Source organism: Contarinia nasturtii, unplaced genomic scaffold (assembly GCF_009176525.2).
Source record: "Contarinia nasturtii isolate CC-2019 unplaced genomic scaffold, AAFC_CNas_1.1 Cnas_scaffold_1037, whole genome shotgun sequence".
NCBI classification, from domain to species: Eukaryota; Metazoa; Arthropoda; class Insecta; order Diptera; family Cecidomyiidae; genus Contarinia; species Contarinia nasturtii.
The window spans coordinates 240958-261356 of NW_022198383.1; the positions used below are offsets into that span (position 1 = coordinate 240958).

General features: G+C 34.4%; 4 protein-coding genes across 6 annotated transcripts; 2 read left to right on the forward strand and 2 right to left on the reverse strand.

The window, feature by feature from the left end:
• Positions 1 to 5: 5 nt before the first annotated feature.
• LOC116344001 (trafficking protein particle complex subunit 6b) lies at positions 6 to 745 on the reverse strand. Its single transcript, XM_031772356.1, has one exon. It carries the CDS (start codon positions 581 to 583, stop codon positions 98 to 100), a length of 486 nt encoding a protein of 161 aa, XP_031628216.1. The 5' UTR covers positions 584 to 745; the 3' UTR covers positions 6 to 97.
• Positions 746 to 790: 45 nt separating this feature from the next.
• LOC116343996 (eukaryotic translation initiation factor 3 subunit A) lies at positions 791 to 5189 on the forward strand. Of its 2 annotated transcripts, XM_031772349.1 has the most exons (6): positions 791 to 995; positions 1494 to 2148; positions 2269 to 4265; positions 4344 to 4634; positions 4671 to 4931; positions 5021 to 5189. In XM_031772349.1, exons 1-6 carry the CDS (start codon positions 947 to 949, stop codon positions 5059 to 5061), a joined length of 3294 nt encoding a protein of 1097 aa, XP_031628209.1. In that variant the 5' UTR covers positions 791 to 946; the 3' UTR covers positions 5062 to 5189. The 2 variants fall into 2 exon arrangements, with proteins under 2 accessions (XP_031628209.1, XP_031628208.1); XM_031772348.1 differs by having other exon boundaries at positions 792 to 995; positions 4344 to 4931.
• A 985-nt stretch (positions 5190 to 6174) lies between these two features.
• On the forward strand, positions 6175 to 16381 carry LOC116343999 (chloride intracellular channel exc-4). 2 transcript variants are annotated; one of them, XM_031772352.1, is made up of 7 exons: positions 6175 to 6354; positions 14066 to 14167; positions 14274 to 14438; positions 14569 to 14811; positions 15044 to 15154; positions 15349 to 15366; positions 15799 to 16381. In XM_031772352.1, the coding sequence occupies exons 1-7, from the start codon at positions 6283 to 6285 to the stop codon at positions 15874 to 15876; spliced, it is 789 nt and encodes a 262-aa protein (XP_031628212.1). In that variant the 5' UTR covers positions 6175 to 6282; the 3' UTR covers positions 15877 to 16381. The 2 variants fall into 2 exon arrangements, with proteins under 2 accessions (XP_031628212.1, XP_031628213.1); XM_031772353.1 differs by lacking the exon at positions 15349 to 15366.
• Positions 16382 to 17591: 1210 nt separating this feature from the next.
• Positions 17592 to 18944, reverse strand: LOC116344000 (nucleoside diphosphate-linked moiety X motif 8). Its single transcript, XM_031772355.1, has 2 exons — positions 18466 to 18944; positions 17592 to 18388 (listed from the first exon to the last, which is right to left on the reverse strand). Exons 1-2 carry the CDS (start codon positions 18749 to 18751, stop codon positions 17904 to 17906), a joined length of 771 nt encoding a protein of 256 aa, XP_031628215.1. The 5' UTR covers positions 18752 to 18944; the 3' UTR covers positions 17592 to 17903.
• Positions 18945 to 20399: the final 1455 nt, after the last annotated feature.

The window sequence follows — 20399 nt, forward strand, 5'->3', positions numbered from 1 at the left end:
TGATGAGAATAATATAATAATGTGTGTGTTTTAATTCTATGCATCAGTATAGAAACTAAATTACGAATATATTTGAAAAAAAAAAAAACAAAATTGATTATGCATTCGATGAATTGACTTGAATGTGGAATTTACACGATGGCATATTTTGCACTTCAGCCGTCACGGTACTGTTAATTCCCAAATTGGATAAGCTACCACGAACCAAGCCACAAGTGTAAGCAACAAACTTTGGTGCCTCCTCCAAATACTGTGAATTGTTTGAAATGTTGACCAAGAATCGGAATGCATTGTCTTGTAACACATACACCCCTTTGTGATTTGTTCGAAGATTGTCAATTTGCTTTCCGTAAATCGATGTCCAAAAATCGGTGCAAATGAATTTCATCGTCTCCAAATCGTCTTTGAATCGAAATCGTGGCCATTCGCGTGTCAAACGCTCCGTCAATCGATAGCCCGTCGAAAATCCAATATATTCCAGCGTTGATAGATTTGTGTTGTTAGTTTGTTGTGACGAATTCTCATCGCCCATCGAGTATTTCACGACTTCATAATGCAAAATATCAAATACACTTTCGATCATTTTGAATGCTTTTTATACTCTCTCACTTTTTGATTGGAATCTTATTTTTTATTCAAATTTGATTTATCTTGAGTTTCTTTTTTAATTATCACAAATGGAATCGCAAACATAACATAATCTCTTAAATTTTCACATTCCATACGTTTCACATATACTGTTTGACAATTGACCATTGAAACATGAAATAAACTGCAACTTCATATCGAACGTACCGAATGCCAACCTCGCGCACCGCTCTGTCACTAGTCTTTTAATAAGACGATAAAATATTTGCTCGTCACCGCACGGCAATATTTGGTTTTAAAAAAACGTGAATTATTGTGAACATAATTGGAATAAAAAGTGTTTTAATTTATTAACAAGATGTCTCGTTACATGAATCGCCCGGAGAATGCTCTGAAAAGAGCAAATGGTATGTAAAATATTGCAAATGAAAATTTCGAAAGTGTAAATAGTTGTGTATAGTTGAATTGGGTTCAAAATGGTTGCCGCACCTCTAAACACCGCAACCACGTTGACTGCTTTTCATAACCCAAAAACGTGTGGAAAATTTTTTATGACAAATTTTCGCCAAATGCACCATAAAAAATGATACATGAATGAAAGTTTTGTGAATAATTCGATGAAATTTGAAGAAAAATGTTGAAATTTTTGATTTTTCATGTGAAATTTGTCATGAACAAAGCAAAGATAATTGGTGTTAGTGTACGAGTGATACAATCTATTTTTGTATATATCAGATATACACGTATTTGGGTGATGAAAAGGTCACGATGAAAGATGCAACGCAAATTCTATTTGCTTTTTTGCAATTTTTTCGTCAATTTTTCTGTGAAACGAAATTTATTTCAAATGAATTAATGCTAATGAGTATTTTTTTCGTTATTTTTCTAATTTTTTTGACACAAAGAATTTATCGATGTCGGAAAAAAGTCCAGAGCTTTGGACACTCTTCAAGAGGTGTTCCGCAACAAGAAATTCACGTATAGCTATTCGGAATCGGTGATTGAGCCGATTATGTTTAAATACTTGGATTTGTGTGTTGAATTGAAAAAATCGCACATCGCCAAAGAAGGTCTCTTCCAATACCGAAACATGTTTCAATTGGTGAATGTTGGCTCGTTGGAAAATGTGATTCGTGGCTACTTGAAAATGGCCGAAGAGCGCACTGAAGCCGCACAACAACAATCATCGCAAGCCGTTATCGACATCGATGATTTGGACAATTTAGCAACGCCCGAAAGTATTTTAATGAGCGCCGTTTGTGGTGAAGACGCCCAGGACCGGTCCGACCGTACCATTTTATTGCCATGGGTGAAATTTTTGTGGGAATCATACTGCCAATGTTTGGAATTGTTGCGTGTTAACGCACATTGCGAAGCTTTATACCATGACATCGCACGCATGGCATTCGCTTTCTGCTTGAAATACAATCGCAAGATGGAATTCCGTAAATTATGCGAAAAATTACGTAAACATTTGGAAGATATTTGCAAATCAACCAATCAAGCACAAGGTGTTAGCATCTCAAAACCAGAAACACAACAATTGAATTTGGATACGAGGTAAGGAACCGAACATGTTTCTAGTATTTTTTATGCATTTTTTCCTTTCACTTTTTCTTCGATTGATCAAACCACTTGTTCTTTATCGCAAAACTAATATGAATTTTCGTTTATTTTCAGATTGAATCAATTGGACAGTGCAATTCAAATGGAATTGTGGCAAGAAGCTTACAAAGCCATTGAAGATATTCATGGTTTGATGAACTTGGCCAAAAAGCAACCGGTTGCTAAAACAATGGCAAATTATTACCAAAAATTGGCAATGGTCTTCTGGAAAGCTGGTAATCATTTGTTCCATGCAGCTGCTCTCTTGAAACTCTTCCAATTGACCCGTGAAATGAAGAAAAATATTACGGCCGAAGAGCTTCAGCGTATGGCAAGTCATGTATTGATCGCCACATTGGCTGTGCCATTGCCTTCGGCTCATCCTGAATTCGATCGGTTCATCGAAACCGACAAGAGCCCATTGGAAAAGGCACAACGTTTGGCCGTTTTGTTGGGTCTTCAAAATCCACCCACTCGTGCTTCATTGCTCAAGGACATGATTCGTTTCAATGTCGTTTCATTGGCCGGTGAACAGTACCGTAATTTATACCAATGGCTCGAGATCGATTTTGATCCATTGAATTTATGTGCACGCGTTAAAGACATCACCGATTTAATCGTTGCTGACGAAAAGCATCCATTGCAACAATATGTTAATTCATTGCATGACGTCACGATTGTTCGTTTGATTCGTGAAATCTCCCAAGTTTATCAATCAATCGAATTTGCACGCATCTTGTCTCTAGCCAAATTCACCAACAAATTCAGTTTGGAGCGTATTTTGGTCGATTGTGTGCGTCACAATGATATGCAAATTCGCATTGATCATCAAGAAAATTGCATTCACTTCGGAACGGAATTGTCGGAAAGTCAACGTGACCATCGTCCAGATGGTCCAATGCTTCAATCAATGCCATCCGAACAAATTCGGTCGCAATTGGTGAATATGTCAATTGTCTTGCATCGTGCTATCAACACCATCAATCCAAATCGCAAGAAGGCCGACCGTGATCGTATTCGCGCACAAATCGTTGAAAGCTACCATGCCACCAAAAATAAGGAGCATCAACGCATTTTGCAACGTCAAAAGATGATCGAAGACTTGAAAGAGTCGATCGAACGTAAAAACAATGAACGCGAAGAGGAAGAGATCCGTCGTCAAGAGGAAGAACAGCGACGACTTAAATTGGCCGAACAAAAACGTTTGGAATTGGAACTTGAGGAACGTGAACGAAAACGTGCGGCCAACGAAATTCAGCAAATCAAGGAGAAGAGCTTGAAAGAAAAAATGGCACAAATTTCACAAACAACACACGGTCAAAAGGTGCTCAAGAAATTGGATGAAGATGAAATTAAGAAATTGGATGCTGAACAAATTGCCAAACGTGAATCGGAAGAATTGCAACGGGAACGCAAAGAATTACAATCAAAATTAAAGTCACAAGAAAAGAAGGTCGATTACCTCGAACGGGCTAAGCGACAAGAAGAAATTCCATTGATTGAAAAATACTTGGAAGATAAACAATCTGGTGACAAAGAATTCTGGGAACAACAGGAGAAACAACGTATTGAAAATGCTATTTCTGAACGTGAATTGGCATTGAAGGAACAAGTTCGTTTGTCACGCATGTATCCAGACCGTAATGCATTCTTGGATCGTTTGCGCAAAGAACGTAGCTCAAACTTTGAAGAAAAAGCCGCTGCATTTGAGAAATTACTTGAAGAAGAGCGCAAGAAACGTATAGCCGAACGTGTTGTTGAACGCTATGAAGAACGTAAACAAAAATATTTGGACGAAGTGGCAGCCGAAAAGAAACGGCGTGAAGATGAAGAGCGTCGTGTTAAAGAGGAGGCTGAACGTGCCGAACGTGAACGTCGGGCAAAGGAACGTGAAGCCGAATTTGAACGAAATGCACAAATTCAACGCGCTAAAGAAGAAGAAAGTGAACGCAAACTCGCCGAACGCAGAGCGCAGGAACAAAAAGAAAAAGAAGCTCAATCGTCATGGAGAAATGCACCAACAGCCGAAAAACCAGCCGCACCAGCCGCTGGAGACAAATATCGACCACCTGGTAAGGAATATTTTCAGCTGTTTTTTTTTTCTTTATTTAGAAAATATTGATTTTAACAATTATTTTTTTAATAAATAGGCCAACGAGGAGGCACTGAAGAATCCCAACCACCTAGCGCTTGGCGAAAAGAACGTGTCGAAGCCAAACCAGACACCGAAAACAAATGGCGCCGTGACGAAACTAAAGTTGGTCGAGATGATAGGGAAATACGTCGTGGCGGAGAAGACAGAGAAATCCGTCGTGGCGGTGAAGACAGAGAAATCCGTCGTGATGACCGAGGCAACAGGCGAGATGAACGAGATTTTCGAAGAGGTGACGGAGAAATCCGTCGTAATGATGATAGAGAAATCCGCCGTAGTGATCGTGGCGGTGAAGATAGAGAAATCCGTCGTAGTGATCGTGGTGGTGAAGATAGAGAAATCCGCCGTAATGATCGTGGCGGTGAGAATGATAGACGTGGTGGAGATAGACGCGGTGGAAACCGTGGTGATGATCGTCGAGGCAATGATCGTCGCAATGATGCTGGCGGCTGGAGAGATACCAACCGCGATAGCAACCGCGGTGGCGAAATTCGTCGCTCCGACCAGCCACCACAGGATGGTGGTAATTGGCGATCGGTTGCACCACGCAAGGAAGAAATCAAACGGGCAAAATCACCAGCAAAAGGTAATGATAATTTGATTTGATTCAAACCTTCTTCTCGAGTCTCTTTTGAATTCCAATATATTAATTTGATTTTTTTTTTATTCAAACAGTTTCAGATGATGGTGGCTGGGAAGAGGTCCGTCGCAAGTAGATCAGTGCATTTCCAACAGCCATGGATTATTTTTATTATTTCTATAAAATTATGCATAAAATTTAAACTCTGTGTAAAACTGAAGTAAATAAATAAATAACCAGAGTCATTAACTAAAAATTCATTCAGTCCATTTCTATTCAATGTTTCCTACAAAAGCAAAAGAAGAAAAGAAAAACAAAAAGATTGTTTACTCACGAAAAATCGAAAAACATAACCACAGTCAATGTATGTTGACGCAAAATGTATTTTCCGTACATATTGATTTAGCCCGGCAACGAAATGTGTCAAAAATTCACGCATTGTATTCGCATTCCATGCCGTTTCATATTTCTCAAAGCAAACACATAACACACATACCATAAAGTAATTCCAGTAGTTTCACACGGTTCCGTGAAAGCGATTTCTGTTCTCTCTCTTCGTTCTTTTTCTACATTACATTCAATGGCTCAACGTCATCGCGCTTCACAAACATTTGCACAACTACAAGCGCAACAGGCAAAACAACGCAAACAATGAATCGCAAGCAAAATGGCTGGCGGTTAGTCTTTATTTGATCGTCATCGTGAACGGATTGCTATAGTATACACGCATATATCAACGCGGTCATTGAAACCAGTTCTCTTTTTTTTTTCTCCTGCTTTCATCTAAATAGAAAAAAAGCATTTCAATTTCTTGGTGCGCTCTGGTTGCAACAAGACAAATAGAAAAAAGAAAATTTAAAAGCGATCATCGAACTGAATGAGGAGCAAACAACAAATTAGAAACAGGAATTCTTCTTTGGTTGTTTTAGCGGACACAAATTGTTTCTACGTGACGAGAAATAGATTTAGTGTTATTCCTTACTGGGTGTCAATCGCTTGGTGTGCATTTTATGATCTATAATTGCTCAAGTGTCAAGCCGTTCAACTTTGTCAATATCGAAGCATTCTTGAATTAGCAACAAAAACGAACAAGAACAGAAAACTGTTAAAGAGAATCAGTGAAGGGAAGAAGAAGAAGAAGAAGAAGAAAAATATATACAAAAAAGACGCATCCGTAAGTTGTGCGATTGAAATTGTATCAGCGACATTACGTTCTATACATAAATATCGGTTTGTTATCTATAAGTGTGCGTTCAAGTGTGACCATAACTTGTGAGCTAGATTTATCGGTATTTTTTTGTGTGAAAACGACAACATTTTCATTTTGCTTTCGCGAACGAATTCATCGAATCGAACAATGTCTGAGGATAACAATCAAACTAATGGGACTACCAATGGTGATGTGCCCGAAATCGAATTGATTATTAAGGTAAGACCATCTACTAAATCTCTTTCGCTTGTCTCTCTATTCTATTAACTCCCTCTCTTTTATTTTTCTATTCATAATTGCTTTGTTCTCATTTTCTAAGATTCTGCAAATCCGTTTTTGGATTTAGCGTCTCGTCACACGTAATCCGTGTGTGATGGATGCGATTGTGTGTGTCGGTGTGCATGTATGTGAGTGACATTTCACCACGGTTATTGCATTAAGCATTTCTGTGTTGTGGCCTTGTGGTATTCGTTTGATATTTTTTTCTCTTCTTTGATTTGTTGGCGACGTTGCAATCACAAGTTTCGAGCAAATTACGGACCCGTACAACCGAAGCTGATTGTCCGGTTGATTTTTTATTCACGCTTCGTACATCGATGTGTTTATTTTCTGAATTAGACATGTTCTCAAATGCAAATATACGCATATTTTTTTTTGTTGTCGCTGTTTGTTGCGAGCGCCCGCTCAACGAAATACATACTTCTCAAACATTCGATATGACGATTCTTGGTGATATATCATTCTCTCTGCTTTTTTTCTTCTTCTCTCGCTTACCGCCGCATGTTCCATTCGAATTTTATTTTAAATATAGAATATTCGCGCAATGACGTAATTTCGAGTGGTGTTACCGATCGTGCACAAACACAAATATTCGCGGCGATGTTAAGCCACGAATTAATTACAAATTGCTTTCCAAATTTAATATTTCAATATTTATTTTCTTATTTTATTATTACACGTTAAATTTGCTAGTCGGTTTTATTTTATTGTCAGTCATTAAACTGCCAACAAAATCTGCTCGAAATTATTATTGCATTGCATACAATGAACGCCAATCCAAGTTGCGCTATTTTATTTTCGCTTAGTAATGCATTTTCATGTCTTCACTTCGACGGGCCGTGCAGATGTCAGTCATACAATAAAATGCGAACGTTTTTTTTTTCTGTTCACAAATATTGCGGCCATATTCAGTCACCACGGTAACTTTTTTCTTAGTTCATACTTTTTTGTTGTTGTTTTCTTTTTTGCCCAATGACGACAGTTCGATAAAACAAAACCAAAAAAAAAACGAATATAAATTGAAAGAGATATCATATATTTTCATCGTTTCGGATTTTGTCACACCAAGCGCGGCTGATTCGACCAAACCATTTGCGCCGGTTGTTTACATTTGTGAGCAACAAGTTGGTGGGTGGATGTTTTCATTTGCAATCACCATAAATTCAAACGTTTTTCGCCTAGTCTCGAATTCTATACTATTATTATCTCGTGTCGTTTACAGAATAATAGTGTTTGCTCGAAGATTAAATCAAGTCAATGAATGTTTTATCATTTCGTTGCAAAAGCATATCTCTAATGATGGTTATTCCGTGTTTTTTTATCAAATGATTAAGTAGCACCTTAATTACAGAGATTACAATGCAAATATTTACAAAGTTATTCGATGACAACATTTTTCGATGATCTTTACATGATCAAAATATTTTTTTTTTTCCTCTCGCTATCAATGACGAGAATTGCGTCAGGAATACAAACTTAATGATTACAAAACATTCTATTGTTTGAATCATTGTACGAAAACATATACCGCTAGATACGGATTGTCAATGAATTCCCGACTCTTTTTTTGCTATGCTTGTGTATTGCCTTCAGTTATTTGTTTTTCACCGGTCTGAATCACCATGCAATATATCAATTAAGCAACGTTGTTAGTCTATTTCGTTGAATTTTTATGATTCTTTAATGAAAATGTCTAGTTACGTGAACGGCATTAGAAAAATACGAATCGACAAGCAAAAAAGGTTGAAGAAGAAGGAGAAAAAAATGATTGATTCATTCCATTTCAAATGTTAAAATTCTTGTGTTTTTTTTTTTGACGCATTATTTCAAAGTCACACTTTCCAGAATTGGCGTTAAATGAACGCAGTCAATAAACAATCCGTACGAATTGTTGTTGAATCACAGTTTAAAGCGTATGTTTTCATTTTCATATTGCGTATTGAATATGAGGTCTCTGGGGCATTAAGTAGTTGAAGAATGACACGATTGACGAGGCCCATTTTAATATAGTCAACATTACCATATATAGGCGTGTACAACGACTTGATTGGCAGTTTTCTAAATAAATGGAACAAGAACATACATTTTGATGAAAAAGATAATGTGAAATTACCGATGTATCCAAATACAGCAGAAAACGTGCGCGCACATTCACTGTGACCGATTGTGGTATTTGAATGAGAATAAATTATTGATTGAATAAGAAAAAATAATATTCATATTTTTTTCTCTCCTCTCTGCCGCTTGAGTTCATGATCACCAAAAAGATTAATGATCGTTCGGTGAATGACGAATAAATTGAACTTAAACCTAATCATCAATTTTTCAAAAGCAGTTCACTCTTTTTAATGATAGCACCAGGTATTAATGAGCGAACAAAGATGAAGTCATTGATTATATCGATATTTGTGAGCATTAACACCAGAGAAAAACAAATTCAACGTCGAAATGACATCATATTCAACGTCGCAACAATAAACAAAGACAATGATTGTTTAAATTTTGGTGCATTTTTAATGAAAAAAAAATTAAGCTTAGCCTCTCAAGTTACTTGTTTTTCTTTCATTCCATCGTGTATAAGGCGGTGGCGTCTCTCGAAAAAAAATGCATTGAAAAACATAAATTTGCGCACACAATAGACAATTGGCAAACAAAAATCGACGGCGTAGTAGACAAAAAAAAAATGTAGACACTGAAAATCTCACGGTAGCGAAATGCTGTAAACGATTTGAAAACTGCTAACTTTCGATTAAAAAAAATCGTTTCTATTAGCACCGATGCAGCATCAACAAGCTTGGAAAACTGATTGCAAGTTATGTATTGATTCTTGGTGTAATTTTGTTATTGTTTTAGTTGTTTTTGTGGAGCATAGCATAACAGCATAAAACACGCACGTGCAAATCGGTGGCAAAACACAAAGAGTGATTAACTATCTTAAAAATAGAGAGTGAAACGAAGGAGACATATATTTTTCAGCGAAACATAAAACCGCATCGTTAAACACTGCCTTTGCCAAGTATTTTTTCTTCTTCTTCTTCTTCTCTATTGCAGCGAATAATAATATGTGTCTTATGAATCAAAGTCACACACAAACGAAGAAACGCCACGTGAAACAACGGGCGATGGAAATTACAAACAAACAAAATTTAAAAAAAAAACGAAAAAGAAAATTGTAGTTGAATAAACGTGAAACGTAGCGAAAAAAAAACTATGTGAAGCGCATACCAAGTAAAGAAAAATCTGTAATTGTTGCAGTTAAAACAACGAACACTTTGTATTCAATCAAGTAATGCTCTCACTTCGTTTTTTCCATCTCCTTACTCGCTTCTTTCCAAAAGTTTTGACCGAGAAGTTTTGGCATTTTTTTTTCATTTTCAATGTGCTCGCATTTTGTTTTTGCAAAGCACGTCCGTACAATGAACAACAATCCATTGTTGATGGTAAATCAAGCTAAAGTAAATCAAGCGCCATCCACAAACAATGAGCGCATATTTTTTGCAAATATTGACGATGAACTTTTTGCATTTTGAATTAGTTTCTGTGGTTATTTGGGGCCATGTACGTACGTGCGATACATCAGGGCATATGGATAAATGGGCTTTTCAAAAATTGGTGCATTATCATTTACAGTGCCGTCATTGTAACGTGCTTCAATATATAAATGATATTCGTCCAACATTTCTAGAATGTACAATAAAAACACTACTGCCACACATTAATTTGAAAAGAAAGTGTAGCAAAGCCCACGAAATTATACATATTTTTTTTTGCCACATTGCACACCTTTCTATGCACATCACGTTCACATTTGTTTGTATCTCGAAGAAGAAATCTGAATCGGTTTCCATGAAAAAAAAAATTCACTGAGCTCAGCAAAATTATGTTGATGTTTGTCGCGCAACACAACATAGTCACCACTAACTATAACAACAACATTGCCACAATGATAGAGGCAGATAGAGACAAAGAGTATTAAAAGAAAATTGCTGACTTATCTTTTTCATCAGATCTTTTATTTCGGCGAACGAGAGGCAAGAATTAAGACTTCGACACGTAATAAGTTCGACAAACGTGTTTATTGCCGTTAAGAAGGAAGAACGAACAATGTTGCTCGAAACCCATGACAAGATCATGTGATTAAGCGAATTCAGTCAAATGATACACAGTACATTTTTTCTTTCTTGTGTCGGTTTTCCTTATTGCTGTTCCTATTTAGTTCAGTGAATTTCGACAGCCAATGTACGATTAGCCTATAATTTGATAATTCATGACGCAGAAAGAAGAGGAGTGGAACATCAACCGAAAAAAAATTAAATATTAAGTGGAATCTACTTGAAACACGTGCACAGACAAACCACAGTGCTTTTCTTTCGCCGTCATTTAATCGCATCCAAACGTAATTATAATATGAACAGAGCGTGTGGCAATAATAATAATACTCGGTTTCATCTGAAAAGTCCTCACTTGTCAAGTGGGAGTAATTATACATGGGGGCATGATTGTCAAAACAACACTTCAAATATTGTAATAATTATTCAAGTTGATTTCAAGAACGACAACGACAAAAAAAAAGTCGTCTTAAATTAGAACACAGTATTATATTTATATTGTGAATGCCAAAGTCGAATTGAAGTTGAATTGTGCTATTGAGTCAAGATAAGAAGCATTTCATCTTCCTCTGAATGGCAAAAAAAGCGACAAAACTATAAAAAGGCATACATTTTATCACAATTCAAAGTCAATAACAATGCTTTTTGTTCCAGCGAATCGGACACGTTTAAAGCAAAAAACTAACAAACGAAATCTTACATTTTGAATCGTGCATGAGAATTCCCATGGTCAGGAAAGCGCGAAATTGCTTGATAATGTGATTAAACAGAACACTGTTTTACGAATATTTATGAGTTTCGGCTGATTAACGGAAATTCATTGCACGGAAAAATACAATATTCCAGAAGAAAAACCACTTAACAGCGGAAATTCAAATAAAACTGTTTGTTTTAAGTGAACGAAAAAAAAAAATTCGGCACAAACTTTAAAATATTTGCTTAGTGAGACTTGATAATGCCGATTCCTGAAGTGATAAGATATGTATGTGTATATTTGGCGCGAATACATTTTGAACATGCCAATTGCGTCATTGCCATGATATTTGCTCAGCGTGAGAAAATCAACCATTTTTTCCGCGTTAATTTACTTGCATTTATGAATATTGGAATATAATAGACGTTTCAATGAATAGAAAGAAAAAAACACTTCGACACGATAACAAACCAAGAATATTCCCAATTGATTACATTTCCAGATGATCTGATAGGCGAGTGTTTTCGAAAACGTGATCAATTCATTTTCTTTTATCGATTCCATTGTATCTTTCATTCTACCTTCCTCCCTTTTTTATTCTCTATCTCTCTTCATTCTTTTTATTTTCCATTCAATACCGACTTGATACTATCGAATACTAATAAAAATCCACAATTTAATAAAGAACCCTCAAATCAGCGCAACTAACATACTTCTAACTAAAAAATCGCATGGGAATTATAATTATGCTAATTATATTTTGAATCCGTTCCGGAATCTATGCGATTTTCAACGAGGAGTAATTTTCAATAGTAATTACTTTGTTGCCGACGAAAAACATCTTCATTCAATTACGATTTCATTAATCAACAGATGAGATTGTTCATTTTAACATTGAATTTTCATCCAATTTTCATTGAAGTCTCTACTACGCCGTACGAAAAAAAGACTGCAAATTTCAATAGCAATCGTTGAAAAGAAAAGTTTGTTTTGTTTTCTATTTATCATTCAGCCAGTCATTGTGTAAAATCGATGGCATTAAATGAAGGTTGACTGCCGCTAATCTAATTACTCAAGTGTATGCTCAAGCACAACAACAAAAGCTTCGACATTCTTGTGTCTCCGGCCAACGCTGTTATCAATAAATCAATATTTCCATTCTTTTGACATGATTCAGTCACTAACAAAGGTCAAAAATGGAGCACGCTATCATGTGTTACTTTTTCTGCATTCCATCGCTTTCTCATTGCTATCAATAATTTCAGGCTCTTCAGTTTTTTTCTCTGCTTTTTTATGTGTTATCGATTGATTCTCTCCGATGTTAATAGATATAGTGTAAATTTGCACGTAGCAAATTGAAAATCCTCGTGGCATAATTTGCACACACTAAAGAAATAGATGCACGATGCAAAAATATGCTATCCACTTGAGTGCTTGGAAGGCCAATGTTTTGGTTGATTTTTTTTTTCTTTTTCAATTTGTTTCATTTGCTCAAATTCAACTTTCGATTCCAATTACAAAACAAGTGTGCGAGATAGAGAGAGATGCGCATTTATTTATTATTTCTTTCATTCCATATGTGCAACATACTATTATCATCACGGAGCTTCATACGCGCTTTTTTGCGTGGTGATTTCTACTTTTTCTATATAGCTCTTTTGTTAAATCATTGTTATTATCGTAATCGTAGGAATGGCGGGCAACGTGTGTGATTGTAGTGATGGTGTGCTAATATGATAAATTACGTATCACCATAGCATATGTTCTGCAGCGCTCGATCCGCTGAAAATAAAAAACCAAAAAAGCAATAACAACAACGAAAAAAAGTGGCGCGATTGGAAAAATCAAAACAGAAAAACTGTACACACACAAAATATCAGTTTCTGCGAAAAATAAAAACTAGATAAATATATAGCAGAATGAAAAGATGAACAAATTTTTGGATGCGCACGTGCGCAAAACAAAACAGAGACGGCCAACATTAGAGAGAAAGCAATAAATCGTACAAGTTTGTGTCTATGTAATCGTTGTACTTTTTAGCATGGTCAAGCATGAAAACTATGCAACACGCGATCAATTATATTTACTTTTCTTCTTCTTTAATTACACGAATTTAATTCAATTTGTGAATGTGCGCGCACACTCTAACGAAAAATCTCTGATGAAATTTTGTGCAGCGAACAAAATTAAGCAAACAAAGAAAGATAGAAAACAAAACTAATTCTGGGATTAGTTGAAATAATAGAAAAAAATGGAATTTGTGGCATTTTAAATGGTGAAATTGTATGAATGACCTATGTAGTAACTAGAAAAATATCTAAAACATACACGCATATGGCATGATTCTAATGCCGATCATAATACAAAGCTATGCCAATAAAATATATATGTATGTGATATTTGATCAAATGAAAACCGTTAAATTGAAAGAGCACGCGCGTGTGGAAGTCTGAAGTCTTTTATATAATCACCTCTATTGACTTCTAAGTAGCCATTGACTCAAATTTAATGGCACCTTCAACACAACCACCAAACACAACGATAAAACAAATTCCATTAAATATGAATGGCCTTATTGACGCGCTTTTAACAATAATTCGTCTCTGACGCAGAATACAAAAGACACACCGGTTATTATAAATACATGTGAAGTAACACAATTTACGGTTAATTGAAGCACACAATGCATAAAAGCGGTTTCTTTTAAAAACCAGTCGTGATGAATCATAATGCCGCAATTTTCACATAAACTAAGCGACTTGTTTTTTTTTCTCTTCCATTTATTGCTTTGAAATCAGAAAGCACCGAGATATGCATTTATTTAATGAAAAAATATTTGTCGTTACAGGCATCGACCATTGACGGTAGACGAAAGGGAGCATGCTTGTTCTGTCAAGAATATTTCATGGACTTGTATCTTTTGGCCGAATTGAAAACGATCAGTTTAAAGGTAAGAACAATTATGACTTTCTTCGGATCAATCATCGTATACAATAACATCTTCTTTGACAATCAAATGGTTAATGCTTTTTATCGTGGATATTTAATGAATGAAGGTCACAACAGTTGATATGCAAAAGCCACCACCAGATTTCCGTACCAATTTCGAAGCAACACATCCACCAATTTTAATTGACAACGGATTGGCCATCTTGGAAAATGATAAAATCGAAAGACACATCATGAAAAGCATTCCAGGTGGCTACAATCTCTTCGTACAGGTACGTTTATTTTTACATTATCAGCATTGGCAACAATCATCTTTAATTAATTTGAATATATTCATTAATAATTCTTTAATATTGAAAATGCGAAATATTTTTAAAATAATTTCATATTTTCACACAAAAGGACAAAGAGGTTGCCACATTGATTGAGAATATCTATTCAAAGTTGAAATTGATGTTGGTGAAAAAGGATGAAACAAAGAATAACGCATTGTTAGGCCATTTAACAAAGATCAACGACCATTTGGCACAAAGAGCTACACGTTTCTTGACTGGCGACACAATGTGCTGTTTCGATTGCGAACTCATGCCACGACTTCAACACATTCGAGTAGCTGGAAAATACTTTGTTGACTTTGAAATTCCGGTAAGTTCTTCAACTTAAAATTGACATTACACTTGAATATCGCAATGCATTGCACTATGGCAATGTCCAAAACAAAAACTATAAAACTCAACCGCAATCTTGACATTTTTTCATCCACTTTAATTGAATATCGCCTCAAACGATTGCAAACGTTATTTGCGTTTCAATTGAAATTCACATGGTATGTTGTTGATTCCATATAAAATTTTATGATATATCCATTGCATTGTAGGTACATCTGACAGCATTGTGGCGATACATGTATCATATGTATCAATTGGATGCGTTCACACAGTCGTGCCCGGCCGACCAAGATATCATAAATCACTATAAATTACAGCAGGTATGTTGAACACTCTAAATTTTATTATGCAAAATTCTTTTATATATTAATTATATTATGCGCGAGCGACTCTTTTTTTTAATGAAATTTTTCCTTTTTTGTCTTCTTTCACTTTTTCGTCAAACTTTCAATGAAAACCAAAATAAAAACAAATCCAATTATTCTTGTGCTTAAAATAAAAAACAATCAATCAGTCGAAAGGTGATCACAAGGTACCGATAAAAAAATTAATTGAAAATACTATGTGTTTATTTGTTACGCTCGACTAAAAATATTGCAGCTTCAAAACAAAAAAAATTACGTTTCGCAAAAGTTCACCTCTCAAAATTTAATGTTTCATGTATTATTTAGCGCTTGTTATTCACACCCACCTCAAAACAGTATAACAAAACAGCGGCTATAAAAAAAGCGTGCTGCATTTTTCTAGTTAGTTTTCTCTCTTTTATTATCACACACACACGCTCATATATGCTATTGACCCATATGAAAGTGCACATTTCAAACGGCGTCGCTCATCTTTTCATATATTATTTTATGTGTTGTGGTGGAAATTTGTCTCTGTGTCTGTTTTGTTTTTATGCCATCATAAAAAATTAATTCAAACCTTTCTTTTTTTATATTTCGACGCCGTTTCAATCATATAGATGCTGAAAATGAAGAAACACGAGGAATTGGAAACTCCAACATTTACAACATCAATTCCAATTGATATTGTTGAATAAAGAGCACAAAGGTTCTTGATGCATACAACAAAACAAACAACCAACGCAATTTGCAATCAACAATAATTCTACAGAAGAAGAAAATACACACACACACTTCAAGGATAAAGAAAAACAAACAACATCAACATAAAAAAAAACTAACTAAATATTACGATATTTACACAAACACACACACATATACGAGGCCAATTCGAGATAAATAGCAAATTGTTTAGCCGCTGTTTTCAAGCAAACATTTTTATGTATTCTTCATGATAGACTCATAAGCGAATGCAGAATTAAATAAATACAAAAAAATCAAAACACTTTGAAGAAGTATCAAAAAAAATCTGAGAGCAAAACAACAATTTATATAATATAATGAAATTGCGAACAACAGCGAATGTTGTCTTAGTCTAACTTACATCCGCCTTATATTCAAATAGAATACGTACAAATATGAAAGATGAAAATATATAAAGTATTTTAGATTAAATTACCAACGAAATGCACTTTTCTTAAATGAATTTCGATTTTATTTTTTTGATTTTTGTTTGTTTCGCAGTTGAAAAAGAGAGGCCAAGTTTTTAACACCTTTGGAATATAACAGTCGATCAAATTCTTTTTTTTTTGTATTTCGAACATCGAAAAATTTTCTTGTTTTTTGTCAAGTCAAAATTTAAAATATAGAAAAAAATGTAATTCAACAACGAAAATCGCTTTAAAGATCATAGATTTTTAGTGAACTCTTTTTCTCGTTTAAAGCAACCGCTTTGAACACGGAGTGACTATATTATATTCAAGTGTTTGAAATGTAAATATAGAATTAATGGTAATTTTTTACTACGCGTATTTTAGAAGGATTTTTTTTTGTTTTTTTAAGGAAACATTGCATAGAAATTAGACACACACACAAACGTAGTGGTAGGGCCAATTTTTTTTAGCAAAACGAACACTTGACAAAATAAAATGCATCTGCAGAATGATATGATAAAAATTAACAAACGAAAGAAACAACAATCTAACAAAATATCATCGAATTAGTTAATTTAAAAGACGAGAAGATAAGAAAATCAATTGACACACAGCAAATGCCTTCTTTGAAAAAATCCAATTCAATTTTATTAATATTAGTGGTGTTTTCTGCGCCTTCCAAATTTATCAAGGTTAAGATTGAAGAATAAGTTATCACAGAGATTGCTATGCTCCACATGGGAGGAGGAAGGATGAGAAAGATGACAATGGAAGTCGCTCATTTAACATATTTGAAATATGTATGTTTTCCGAATCCACTCATATCAGTATGTATTGAAAAAATGAGCCACTTCCCTTGGATGAAAGCGGATATACCGAAAATATGTTTCAAGAAAAAATATTCTTACAGAAACAAAACGTTTCCATAGATATACGCTTTTGAGCAAAAGCACTTTTCTTCCACAATGGAGAGTAATCTATACTGTCTCCTTTGTTCAAAATGTTTCGTCAATTTTCCTCCCACTATTGATGAAAATTGGTTCTTCATGATAATACATGCATTAAAAAAAAGATGTACATGTAAAAGATGAATCAAATATGCAAAAATTCTAAAATAAAATACTAGAACAAAAATTGCTCGTTAAAACAAAAATAAAATATATATATAAATGGTTTTATTATGTATTTTCATGTAAAATGAAAGGTTACACATTAAGCTTAATCATCTTTTCGATCATTTTAAAAAAAAATATTGCGGTTTCGTTTAATTCGTTATTTAAACATTTGGAAAATAAAATAAAACATAGAAGCTTCAGAACGCGTATCGTGTGTTTTATTTCAACTGAACTATTTTATAAATAGAGTCACAGCAAAATCTCCCATGAAAAAATTTATAAACAAATAACATGTTATCAAAAAGAGGTCGATTTGGAAAGGTAAACATTTTTAACATTTGATAAATCTCATTAAAACTATTTTACTACAAAATTCATTTAAACTATTTTGTGCATTTTTTCTTCTTCTTCAATTAATTAATTTAACGTCGAAAATATGTATTCACATTACATTGTTCATTTGTATTTTTTTATAAATGGAATTTGTCTGTCGTATATTTGTGCGGGTAAAAGTGATTGCAAAAATAGATGAGTTAATATCGCTGTGATCCCCCAGATTCTTGGCAGTGATTCTTCCGAACTCGATTTTTCGCTAATTGTAAATACCGGTATGCTATATGCGGCTGATATTGTTGTAATATCGCTGATATTGCGAACATTCCGCGGAACCAGACGAAATTGTGTGTGTCGTTTTTGTGCCATCAAAACGGATATTGGCACCGTAAACACTTTGTCCACCTCCTGTTCATTTAATTTCAATTGGTCACTATTATAATTATTCACCATTCCAATAACTGGCATTATTGCTGGAGCATTTCGTAAATGCACCAAATGCGTTTCGCCCCATACAAATACTTGGTCACGCTTAATTCCGATTTCTTCTTCTGTTTCTCGCAATGCACAGTCGATATGGGATTGATCGTGTTCTTCCAAAATGCCACCTGTTTATTTTGTTGTGAAAAATTTAGTAATTATCGATTAAAAAGCTGAATTATTTACATATTTTGACAGCTATTACCTGGAAATGACACTTGGTTTACGTGTTTTCGCATTTTATGTGACCGCAATGTGTACAGTAATGAGGGTTCATCGTGTGGTTTATCGCAATTCACAATTGGAATCAGCACCGAAGCTAATTTTGTTGACGGATGCAGTTTTATTGTCGTTTTTTTCGATGCAGATATCATATTTTCCAAACATTTTATCTGATTTTCCTCATTGCACAGCGATGCCACTGTCAACTGACCACTCGAATCACTGAACTTTCTCCGCAAATTTAACAGTACTGTTCGTGGTAGTAACATTACTTTTTTAGGTTTTTTTTGGTAGTCAGTGTGTTTAAAAAATATTTATAGCTTTTCGCACTTTTATCAGAATGACCTTATCTGCATCGAAAAATGAATTTTTATCTATATTACTGCATGGTATTTATTAAAATAAACTTTGTACTGTGTCTTTTAAGAGTTTAATTGAGTTTAACCTGATGACAGCTGTTTTAACTCGTTTCTCTTTCCATTCGATTTCAATATTTTGACGTTTTGATGTTTCGATGTACGGTAAAGAGAAAGTTTTTTTGTCAAATTCTCCCATCAATGAATATTTTGACAGTTATGAAGTATGACAACAATCTATTGCATGTGAGATAAATATTGACGAGAATGCTTCTAGTGAAATTTATAAAAATATTAAATCAAGAGAGAATAAGACATTTAATTTAGAAATCAATTATGTGTCTTTTATTTGTTTTCTGCTTTAGACTGTCTTGATCGTTTTTTGCGCAACAATTTTTCTTACATTAAATAGACAAAACTTAAGAAATTTCACAAAAAAACATCAATTGATTATGTTGATAACCTATCATATCAATAACAAAAAAATATGTTGAGCACATAGCATGAATCAGTGGTTTGAACAAATCAACCCGTAGAAAGTAAAAAAATCTTCAAGTTTTTTGTGTCAATTATAAATGCACCTTCAAGCATCAACTTTTGAATAGTTCTCTTCAATTTAATGTTTAATCCACCCGTGTGGAAAAAAAGTGACTGACTGACTGGTTAGCTGAAATCGACTGAAATTCAATTTTGTTAACTGAAGTCGTCTACCCAGTCGACTTTAGTCGTCTATGTATCTCATTTGAATCATATGACCAATTTGGGACGTTTTTGTCTATAGTGAACTGCGATTGAAGTTGAATTAAGTTATATTTTTCTCTACTAGGATTGACTGAAAAATCAGACAAATCAACTTAAAACAACTTCATTCTCAGTTGGCTTTAACCAAAAACGTCCCAAATTAGTTAACTGACTAGTCAGTCAGTAATTTTCCACAAGGGTATGACAATGTATTTCTACCCATCAAAGCACTCAGTTATCGTCTACAATTGCATTTTTTAACTCACTTGAACGATGGGTTATTCCGCTTTTATAATTGGCCTATAAGTGCGTCATTTGCCTTTCACTCTTCTCATGTTTTCTTATTGCATTTATTTTTAAATGAAACTTTTGAATTCAAACAGAAATGACATTATACTTAAATCCGAATTAAGCAGAATTACCTTTACCTGTATTTAGAGATATTTTGTGTTTCATGACCCGAAGAACCGCTGGACACGTATGAATTATTAACACAATCATCTTATTTGCATTCGTTAATGGTGTGACGGATACGTATGAAATTGCTATCTGAAGAAATGAATTTGAACAAGTTTCAGTTCTCTTCTACATGTTTATGTTATTGTGGCATGAAAACCTAGATGAAAACAATGGTTTTTGAACAAAATAACAGACCTTTCCTGTTAGATGAATTCAGATGATGGATTTATCAGATAAATGTACTTACCATAAAACTACTATTCAGAAACGAGATTCTTCAAAGCAAACAAATTTTCCGATTCAAAAGAGGCCAGCATATTTTGATTTAGCAAATAGATGTATTTCTTTTTATTCAAGTCTC

What these genes read in the sequence shown, in the direction of transcription:
- LOC116344000 (XM_031772355.1), bottom strand. Translation starts at nt 18,751, where the DNA reads ATGTTACTACCACGAACAGTACTGTTAAATTTGCGGAGAAAGTTCAGT. An exon ending in AAACCAAGTGTCATTTCCAG is followed by an intron (nt 18,389 to 18,465) that starts GTAATAGCTGTC and finishes CAAAATAAACAG; the next exon opens with GTGGCATTTTGGAAGAACAC.
- LOC116343996 (XM_031772348.1), top strand. Translation starts at nt 947, where the DNA reads ATGTCTCGTTACATGAATCGCCCGGAGAATGCTCTGAAAAGAGCAAAT. An exon ending in CAATTGAATTTGGATACGAG is followed by an intron (nt 2,149 to 2,268) that starts GTAAGGAACCGA and finishes GTTTATTTTCAG; the next exon opens with ATTGAATCAATTGGACAGTG. An exon ending in AGACAAATATCGACCACCTG is followed by an intron (nt 4,266 to 4,343) that starts GTAAGGAATATT and finishes TTTAATAAATAG; the next exon opens with GCCAACGAGGAGGCACTGAA.
- LOC116344001 (XM_031772356.1), bottom strand. Translation starts at nt 583, where the DNA reads ATGATCGAAAGTGTATTTGATATTTTGCATTATGAAGTCGTGAAATAC.
- LOC116343999 (XM_031772352.1), top strand. Translation starts at nt 6,283, where the DNA reads ATGTCTGAGGATAACAATCAAACTAATGGGACTACCAATGGTGATGTG. An exon ending in TGAAAACGATCAGTTTAAAG is followed by an intron (nt 14,168 to 14,273) that starts GTAAGAACAATT and finishes TAATGAATGAAG; the next exon opens with GTCACAACAGTTGATATGCA. An exon ending in TTGTTGACTTTGAAATTCCG is followed by an intron (nt 14,812 to 15,043) that starts GTAAGTTCTTCA and finishes ATTGCATTGTAG; the next exon opens with GTACATCTGACAGCATTGTG.